Source organism: Carlito syrichta, unplaced genomic scaffold, assembly GCF_000164805.1.
Source record: "Carlito syrichta isolate Samal-C Ts95f unplaced genomic scaffold, Tarsius_syrichta-2.0.1 Scaffold306442, whole genome shotgun sequence".
In the NCBI taxonomy this organism is placed as follows: domain Eukaryota; kingdom Metazoa; phylum Chordata; class Mammalia; order Primates; family Tarsiidae; genus Carlito; species Carlito syrichta.
Genome location: NW_007250538.1, coordinates 1,429 through 12,002, shown reverse-complemented (window position 1 = coordinate 12,002; position 10,574 = coordinate 1,429). Strand labels below are relative to the sequence as shown.

The 10,574-nt window shown below is 39.4% G+C and overlaps 1 protein-coding gene across 1 annotated transcript in view; it reads right to left on the bottom strand.

Annotated features, from left to right (window-relative positions):
• HTR2C (5-hydroxytryptamine receptor 2C) overlaps nucleotides 1-10,499 on the bottom strand; it is a 123,816-nt gene extending 113,317 nt beyond the window's left edge. Inside the window, exon 1 of the mRNA XM_008063020.1 lies at nucleotides 10,354-10,499. Within this exon, the coding sequence (XP_008061211.1) occupies nucleotides 10,354-10,499 (146 nt within the window). The remainder of the gene's footprint in view (nucleotides 1-10,353) is intronic.
• Nucleotides 10,500-10,574: the final 75 nt, after the last annotated feature.

Below are 10,574 nucleotides of genomic sequence, written 5' to 3'. Positions count from 1 at the left end.
ACTCACCTCAGCCTCCCAAAGGCACAGGATTACAGGCTGAGCCACTGAGCCCGGCTTCCTACTTTCTTTTATGTTCTACTTGCCTGAAAGTTTGCTTTCCATCCTCTTACTTTGAGTCTGTGAGTGTCCTTTCTGGTGAGATGAGTCTCTTGGAGACAATATATTGCAGTCTCATGATATTTTATCCATTTTGCCATTCTATGTCTTTTCAGTGGTGCATTTAGTCCATTCACATTCAGGCTAATTTATTGAAATGTGAGAGTTTATCCTTGTCATGAGGTTCTTATAGAGTTTGTTGTTGTTGCTGTTTGCTTGTTTACTTTCTTTTAATTTTGGGGTTGATTCATGTGTGTTTTCAATCTTTTTCCTGTATTCTTGTGAAGAGCATTGTCATTCTATTTTTCCTTTCTTCTGTGTTTAATACCTCTCAAATGTTTCTTGTAGAGAAGATCTGGAGTCAGCATAAGCTCTTAGGGATTGAATGTGTGGGAAAGATTTTAATTCTCCATCACTGATGAACCTTAGCTTAGCTGGGTAGGTAATTCTTGGTTGAAATTGTTTATCTTTGAGAACTTTGAAGATTGGACTCCAAGTTCTTCTCACCTGAAGTGTGTCTGTGGAGAAGTCTGCTGCTATTGTAATTGGTCTTCCCCTGTAGTTTGCCTGACCTTTCTCTCTTGTTGCTTGTAGGATTTTTTTCTTTTATACCTACTTTGTGCAGGCAAATTACCTTGTGTCTACTAGGAGTTGGTCTTATTTTTCATCTTGTAGGGGTTTTCTGAATCTCTTCTGTTTGAATGGTCATGTCACTGATGAGATGAGGGAAGTTTTCTTGGGTAATTTCATGAAATGTTTGTTCCAGGGTTGTCTCTGTCTCTCTTTCTGCCTCAGGAAGTCCAATTAATCATAGGTTCAGCCTCTTGAAATAATCACTCATCTCTTAAAGATTTTGCTTTTTTCTGTGAAAAGAAGGTTAAGCTTCTTTTCTCTGTTTTGACAGTTTGCATTAGTTCCATATTTTGGTCCTCAAGCTCTGAGATTCTTCTGCTTGTCTAATTCTTCTTTCTATGCTTATCAGTTTGTTATTTATTTCATTCACTGTATTTTTTATTGCTATTGTCTCATTTATCAACTTCTTCATTCTTCTCTCTTGTCTTTCCTCTATTCTATTTATTCTCTCTATTAATATCTTGATATCTGGGTTTATGGTTTGAGACCAGTAATTCTGGGGGCTCTTCTTTGTTTGCATTCTGAAGTCTGTAGTCTCAGTGGCTGACCTCCCAGGGGTCTGTGTGAGACCCATATTCTTCTTTTGGTTTTTCTTCTTTTGTGTAGATTTTCCTCCCTCCTTTTATTTTTATCCCCACTTCTTAATTCTGTTGTTCAGGAGTGGTGGGATAGCTTTTACTTCTGTTTGCTCAATCTCCTATTCTTCCTTATGGAGATCCTCTGGCTTTGCTCAATTCTGAAGCTGGACTGTGAGTGAGGGGGGTGTACTTTTTGTAGTTTTGAGATTTGATTGGAGGGGAGCTGTTATTCAGAAACTATCTGCAGATCCCAGTATCTGCTGACAGGTATATGGGCCCCCTGGAACTCACTTTGCACTACTTTACAACCTATCCTTGCAGTGAGGATAATGGTTTGCCCCCTGAAAGCAAAATGATGTAAGGAAAATGAAAAGAATGAAAAAAGAAAGGAGGAGGATGAGAGGAAGGTAGGGAGAGAGAAGAAGAAGAAAAGGGAAAACAAACATGCGTACCAATTAACAAATGAAAAGAGACACAAAGACAGAAAAGATAAAGAAGTTAACACACACACAAAATCATACAAATACAGAAACCAAAAAAAGCCCCCCTATTGATGTATTATCCCTCAAAAATACCAGTACACAACCAGACTCTAAAAAATTCAATAAAATAACAAAACAAAGCAAGTATGAAAAGGTAATCAAAAAGAGAAAGAAAGAGAGAGAAAAAAAACTAAAACAAACAAACAAAAAACAAGCAAACAAACAAACAAACAAAAAACTGGCTCTGAAGTCATTCCTGCAAGTTCAAATTCTTTTCAGATCTACTCTCCAATCCCTCCTCTCTGCTCTTAGTGCAGGCTGGTAGGGTTGCTCGCCAAGTGGTCAGTAGCCCGAGGCCTACTGTGAGAGAAGTGTGGATCAGATGTGGACTCAACTGGCTTGCAGCCTGTCAAATCTCCGACTCATATCTGATGTGTCTGTGTCTGATCCAGCGTGAGGGAGGGGCTTCTGTCTCTCTGAGTTTGATGAGATTATCTCTAGTTCTCAAGTTGGAGGCTAAGAGGAACTGGTCAGGCCAATGCAGGTCTCTGCCTGGGCCCAGGACAGAGAAAATGGCTCCAGTTGGCATTTTCTCACTAGTGATGGGGCTTCTCTCCAGTTCTCCCCACTCTTCTCTCTACACAGATCGGTGGCTCCAGCTACTTTTCTGTCACAGGTGATGGTGGGGGCTGGGTGCCAGATGATGAGAATCAGCTGCATTCAGCAGGCTTTTCTCAGGAGAATCCAAAGAGCAGCAAATGATCCTGCATGCCAGTGGCTTTAATCTCAAAGTGGTGGGAAATTAGTCACCTCTGAAGGAGAACCCGAGGTGTATGAACCCAAGTCTCCCTTCAAACGGATTTTCACTCGCCCACTGGCACACATCCAGTCATGCAGGGAGCCTTTATGGGCATTCTCTTTTGTGGAGAAACTCACAGACTGAACTGTCCAGTCATCATCTTACCAGAAATTCCCTAGTTTTATTTTTTATTTTTTTAGTTTAATGTGTGTGTTAACATATGAGTGAGGGTTCAATCTGAAATCCTTTGTTTTGTTTTGCATCCAGTCTTTCTCTTTTTCTTCTCCATTCATTTTGTGCTAGGTGTGTGTGTGTGTGTGTCTGGTTTTCCTGGGTTTTTTTGTTGTTGTTTGTTTTGTTTCACTTTGTTTTTATTCCAGTTTATTTTGGATTGTGTGTGTATGTCTGTCTGTGTGTGTGTGTTCAATTGTTGTTCTTTTTGCTTTAGTTTCTGCTTTCATTGCTCTGTGTTTTTTAAAAAAATCTTGTCCATCTTATTTCATTCTATTTTTCTCTGTTATCCTCATTGCTGTCACAATATCTTGGACTCAGGGGGTACACACATGTACCCATTGCATCATCATATAGAATGGTGATGAGGAGTGGGTCTTAGGGAACACATACCACAATAAGTGAATATTGTGATTTGCAAGTACTTTATGAATCGTAGCTCCCCATCACATACTTTATTTGACTTTCAAAACTACAAGAGACAACAAAGCTTCCCACCCACAGTCCTGTTTCAAAATGAAACAATTCCAGACCCCAGATCAGGGAGTAAGAGGGGCTGAGCAAACATCAGAAGGGAAAGCCTCTCCCACTGACACTGAATAATGAAACTAAAGAGAAAAGCAAGAGATCTGTCACAAATAAGGAAAAACCAAAGGAAGACCTCAGGTAACTTAAAGTGTAAGAAAGAGAGCCAGGCTCGGTGGCTTAGCCTATAATCCTGCGCCTTTGAGAGGCTGAGGTGAGTGGATTGCCTGAGCCCACAGGTTCGAGACCCACCTGGGCAGCGAGACCTCATCTCTACAATAAATAAAAAAATCAGGTGGGCATGGTAGTGCATGCCTGTAATTCTGGATACTTGGAAGGCTGAGGTGGAAGGATTGCCGGAGCCCAGCAAGTCGAGGCTGTGGTGGCTGGGAGCGGCCACTGCACTCCTGTCTGGGCGACAGAGTGAGATTCCAACTCAAAACAACAACAACAACAACAAAAACAACAAAAAACAAAAAAACAAAGAAAAAACTCCTGAAAAATCAGAACTTGGAGTCCAAACAATGGAAGTCACTCATGACTGGTACCACAATACAACAGGTATTAGGGAGTGGAGTGGAAAGAGTGAATAAGACTCAACAAAGACAAGAAGCAACACTGAAAGAACTTGCAACAGAGATTTTGGCAATAAAAACTTTGATCCAGGAAATAAATAACAAGATGAAATGCATGGAAAGCAGAATTAAGCTAGCCAAAGAAAGAATTTCAGAACTTAAAGACTAGAACGTGGGATTAACGTGATTTGTAAAAAGCATAGAAGGAAAACTCAGAAAGAAAGAACAAAACCTACAATAGATGTGCGCTTATATCAAGAGGCCAAACTTATGCCTGATTAGTATTCCAGAAGAAGAAAGGGAAATGGAGAATAGCTTGGAGCAAGTATTCTGGGAAGTTATCCAAGAAAACTTTCCCCATATCATCAGAGACGTGACCAACCAAACACAAGAAATACAAGAACCCCATCAGGCCTCAAATGAGATGACCAACCCCTAGATTCATAATAATTTACCTACACAAAGTAGGCACAAAAGAAAAAATCCTAAAGACAGTGAGAGAGAAAGGTAAGACTACCTACCAGGGAAAACCAATCAGAATAGCAGCAGACCTATGAGCAGAAAAACAACAAGCAAGAAGGGACTTGATTACAATATTCAAAGTCCTCAAAGATAAACAATTTCAACCAAGAATTTCCTATTCAGCCAAGCACATCTTCATCAGTGATGGAGAATTAAAATCCTTCCCACACATCCAATTCCTAAGAGATTATGCAGCTTCCAGACCACCTCTACAGGAGACCCTTGAAAACTATTAAGCACAGAAGAAAGATAAAAAGAAGAATGATCACACACTCCTCAAGATAATAGCAGAGCATAGAATTAACAGAGAATATAGCACAAAACCAAACTTGAAAATGCACACATACTTCAATGCCAAAGTCAAAAGAAAGCAAGCAAACAATGAAAAAACTTTATAAGAACCTCATGACAGGGATAAATAATCACATTTCAATAATCAGCCTGAATGTGAATGGACTAAATATATCACTGAAAAGACACAGAATGGCAAACTGAATAAAAAACCATGACCCAAATATTTGATGCATCCAGGAAATCCATCTCACCACAAGGAACACACACAGACTCAAAGTTAAAGGATGGAAAATGACTTTCTAGGCAAATTGATCACAAAAGAAGACAGGAGTCATGATCTTAATATCAGACGAAACAATCTTTAAGCTAACAAAAATTTTAAAAGATGCAAAGGTCACTACATAATGATAAAAGGCTCAATCCACCAACAAGAAATATCCATCCTAAACATATATGCCCCAAAACAGGAGCACTAGCACTTATAAAGCAATTACAAAGTAAACTCAAAAAAATATTGACTCTAACACTATTATAGCAGGGGACTTGAATACCCTACTATCAGCCCTAGATAGATCATCAAGGCAAAAAATCAACAAGGAGATCCAGAACCCAAACTTGACACTCGACCAAATGGATTTAATAGATACCTACTGATTGCCACACCCAACAACCACAGAATATACATTCTACTTATCACCACATGGGATGTACTCCAAGATTGATCAAATCCATGGCCAAAAATCAAGTATAAACAAATTCCATACGGTTGAAATATTGCCAGGCACCTTCTCAGACCACAGCAGAATAAAAATAAATATCAATAACAAAAGAATTCTCTCAAAGTCTACAAAAACATGAACACTAAACAGCATGATGCTGGATCAACACTGAAATCAAAGCAGAAATTAAAAGATTCCTGGGAACAAATGAAAACGAAGAAACATCTTACCAAAACCTCTGGGAGCCATAAAATCAGTTCTAAGAGGGGAATTTATATCTCTACCAGTACACATCAAGAAAATGGCAGATTAAGATGGCCATCAGACAGATCAAACTAGGCATGGATGGAACATACCTCAAAATAGAGCCATCTACAAGAAACCCACAACCAACATACAGCTAAACAGACAGAAATTGGAAACATTTCCCCTGAAAACTGGAACAGGACAAGGATGCCCACTCTCACTTCTGTTCAACATAGTTTTGGAAGTTCTAGCTAGACCAATCAGAGAAGAGAAGATGATCAGGGTATCCAAATAGGAAAAGAGGAAATGAAGTTATCCCTCTTTGCAGACATGATTCTGCACCTCGAAAACCCAACAGAATCTGTCAAAAACCTCCTTGCACTGATAAAGGACTTTGAAAAAGTCTCAGAGTATAAAATAAATGTGCAAAAGAATCACATTTCTATACACCAATAATAAACTAGCAGAAATTCAAATAAAAAGCACAATTCCATTGACAATACTGACAAAAAAAAAAAAAAAGCCTGGGCATCTTCCTAACCAGAGATGTGAAAGACCTTTATAATGAAACTGCAAAACACTGCTCAAAGAATTCAAAGATGAGCCGGGCTTGGTGGCTCAGCCTGTAATCCTGCACCTTTGAGAGGCTGAGGTGAGTGGATTGCCTGAGCCCACGGGTTCAAGACCTGCCTGGGCAGCGAGATCTCATCTCTACAATAAATCAAAAAATCAGCCGGGCATGGCAACGCATGCCTGTAATTCCGGCTGCTCGGAAGACTGAGGCGGAAGGATCACCGGAGCCCAGCAGGCGAGGCTGCAGTAGCTGGGAGTGGCCACTGCACTCCAATCTGGGAGACCAAGTGAGACTCCAACTCAAAAAAAAAGAAAGAAAGAAAGAAAGCAAAGATGGCAAAAACAAGTGAAAAAGTATACCATGCTCATGGATTGGAAGAATCAACATTGTTAAGATGTCCATCTTACCTAAGGCAATCTACAGATTTAACGCAATACCCATCAAATTACTAGCAACATTCTTCTCAGATCTAGAAAAAAATAATACGAGAATTCATATGGAAACACAAATAACCAAGAATAACCAGAACAATCCCCAGCAAAAAAAAAAAAGCAGGAGGTATCACACTACCAGACTTTAAACTTTACTATAAAGCTATAATAATCAAAACAATCTGGTATTGGTACAAGAACAGACATATAGGCCAATGGAATAGAATTGAGATTCCAGAAGCAAAACCTCAATTTCTCAAGCAAGACATCTTCGACAAAGTCCCTTCCACCCACCACTGGGAAAGGAGAACCTATTCAGTAAACGGTGTGGGAAAACTGGATGACCACATGTAGAAGATTCAAACAGGACCCCTATCTATCCTCATACACAAAAATTAACTCTAAATGGATCTGAGGCCTAAATGTAAAACCTCAAACCATAAGAACTTTAGAAAATGCAGGACACACCTTTATGGATGTTTGAACTGGCATCCAATTCCTGAGCAAAACCCGAAATGCACAGGCCATAAGAGATAAGATAGACAAGTGGGACCTCATTAAACTGACAAGCTTCTGCAAAGCCAAAGAAACCATCAAGAGAGTGGGGAGACAGCCACAGACTGGGGAAAAATATTTGCCAACTCCACATCTGACAAAGGCCTAACATCAAGGGTCTACAAGGAACTCACATGTGCTGAAAAGAAAAAAACAAACAACCCCATTGCAAAGTGGGCAAAAGACATGAATAGACACTTCTCAAAAGAAGGCATATGAGCAGCCAACAGATACATGAAAAAATATTCAGCCTCACTAGTTATCAAGGAGATGCAAATTAAAGCCACACTGAGGTACCACCTTAACTCCAGTCAGAATGGTCATCATCAATAATTCAAAAAATAACAGATGCTGGAGAGGATGTGGCGAAAACAGAACACTTCTACACTGTTGGTGGGAGTGTAAAGTAGTACAGCCTCTGTGAAAATCAGTGTGGCAATTCCTAAAAGTTCTAAAAATCAGCCTTCCATATGACCCCTCAATCCCCCTACTGGGAATATACCTGGAAGAACTCAAATCACTCTATGAAAAAGATACCTGCACACCTATGTTTTATCACAGCATTGTTCACAATAGCAAGATCATGGAACCAATCATACTGTCCATCAAAAGAGGACTGGATTTAAAACGTGGTATATACACACAATGGAAGATTACACAGCTATAAAAAGAACAAAATCATGAATTTCACAGCAACCTGGATGGAATTAGAGTTTATAATACTGAGTGATCTTTCACAGAAACAAGGATCTGAGTATCACATGTTCTCACTCATAAGTAGACCTTGAACAACTACCGCAATACTATAAGAAAAGGATTGACAGTGGTGGGAAACTACGGGTGGGGGGCAGGGAGGGGCAGGGAGGTGGGATTAATGGTAGTTAATGTCTGTATGGGAAAAGGGGGCATACCTCATCAATAAGGGTACCTGCAAAATGAATATTAACTGCACCCCACAATATTAAAATTAAAAAATACATAATTTAAAAAAAGAAAAGGATTGACAGTAGTAGGAAACTGTTGGGGCATGTGGAGTGGGGAGGTGGAACTGGCAGCAGTGGGAAAGAAACTGCTTGGGGAAGTGGGGGCACCTCATCAACAATGGTACCTGCATGATGAATATTTTTATACCTAACCCTGAATTATATCCCACAATTTTAAAATAAAAAAATTAAAGATGAAAATGAATAAATGAATAAATAAATAAAAGAAAATGGAAAGATAACAAACTGAGAACTTAACCAATCACCAAAGAGAGTTAGAAAGAGAAGACAACCAAACTCCAACTTTAGCAGAAGAATCAAAATCACCAAAATAAGAGCCCAAATACAGGACATAGAAGACAAAAATGTCATAGAAAACATTAACAAAACAAAAAGTTGGTTCTTTGAAAGAATTAACAAGATTGATGAACCCCTAGCCAGAATGATCAAGAAAAGGAGAGAAAAATCCCAAATAAACACAATCAGAAATACAAGAGATCAAATCACAACTGACTGCTAAGAAATGCAAAAGATTATCAGAGATTACTATGTACACCTATATGGAAACAAACTTGACAACCTAGAGAAATGGAGGACTTTCTGACATCATACAACTTCTCCAGGTTGAAACAAAAAGACATTGAGAAACTAAATACATCAATAAAAACCCAGGAAATTGACTCTGTCATAAGAAAACAACAACAAAAAAAGCCCTGGACTGGATGACTTTTCAGCAGAATTCTACAAAACATACAAAGAGGAGCTGATACCAATCCTATTGAAAGTATTCTAGGTCATTGAGAAAGATGGAACTCTCCCCAAATCATTTTAGGAAGCTAACATCACACTGATACCCAAACCGGGTAAAGATTCAACAAAAAAAGAGAACTACAGGTCAGTACCCATTATGAACATAGACACAAAATTCCTCAACAAGATTCTAGCAAATTGGATCCAAAAACACATCTCAAAAGTCATCCACCATGACCAAATAGGCTTCATCCCCAGGAGGCAGGGCTGGTTCATCATCTGCAAGACCATAAATGTAATTAAATACTTCAACAGATGTAAAAATAAGAACCACATAATTATATCATTAGTTGCAGAAAAAGCTTTTGATAAAATTTAGCAGCCCTTCTTGATAAAAACCCTCAAACACCTAGGTATATAGAAGGAAAACACCTAAAAATGGTAAGTGCCATCTACGATAAACACACTCCTACCATATTGCTAAATGAACAGAAACTGGAAACATTTCCCCTGAAAACTGGAACAAGGCAAGGCAGTCCATTCTCACCCCTCTTGTTCAACCTTGTGATGGACGTCCTAGCACAGGCAATTAGACAAGAGAAGGAAATCAGGGTTATCCAGATAAGAAAAGTGGAAGTCAAGTTGTCCCTCTTTGCTGACGATATGATCCTATACCTTGAAAATCCACAAGAATCTGCAGTGATAAAGGGCGTTGGCAAAGTCTCAGGGTACAAAATAAATGTGCAAAAGACAGTTGTGTTGTTATACAACAATAGCAAGCAGGCAGAGAATCAATCAAAAGCACAATCCCACTTACTATAGCCACACAACAAAATGAAATACCTCTGCATTTTCCTAACCAGAGAAGTGAAAGACCTTTACAATGAGAACTACAAAACACTCCTCAAAGAAAGCCAACACACAAACAAATGAAAAAAATATTCCATGCTCATGGATAGGAAGAATCAGCATTGTTAAAATGTCCATCCTACCAAAGGCAATCTACAGATTCAATGCAACACCCATTAAATTACCAACATCATTCTTCTCAGACTTGGAAATGATAATACAGAAATTCTTATGGAAACATAAACGACCACATATAGCCAAAATAATCCTTAGTAAAAGAAACAAAACTGGAGGTATCACACTTCCAACTTCAAACTTTGCTATAAGGTTACAGTCATCAAAACAATGTGGTATTGGCACAAGAACAGGCACACAGACCAATGGAACAGGATAGAGATTCTGGAAGCAAAGCTTAAATTTCTCAACCAACCCATCTTTGACAAAGCCTCCAACAACAACCACTGGAGAGACGAGAACCTATTCAGTAAATGGTGCTGAGAGAACCCGACACCTGAGCTGTGGCGGTGGCGGCGGCTCCTGCGCTCGGGCTGGGCTGGGCACGGCGCCGCCCAGGTACTCGTGACCAAGCCAGGTGTGCGTGGGTGTCACTGCTCCCAGGGCTTGGACGCGCCTGATGCGCCTAGCAGTGATTGCCATGAGGCCAACTGCTGATCCTGAACCAGCTACGTTTCTGTGTTTATTCACTCAATCATACAAGAAATATATTTGACC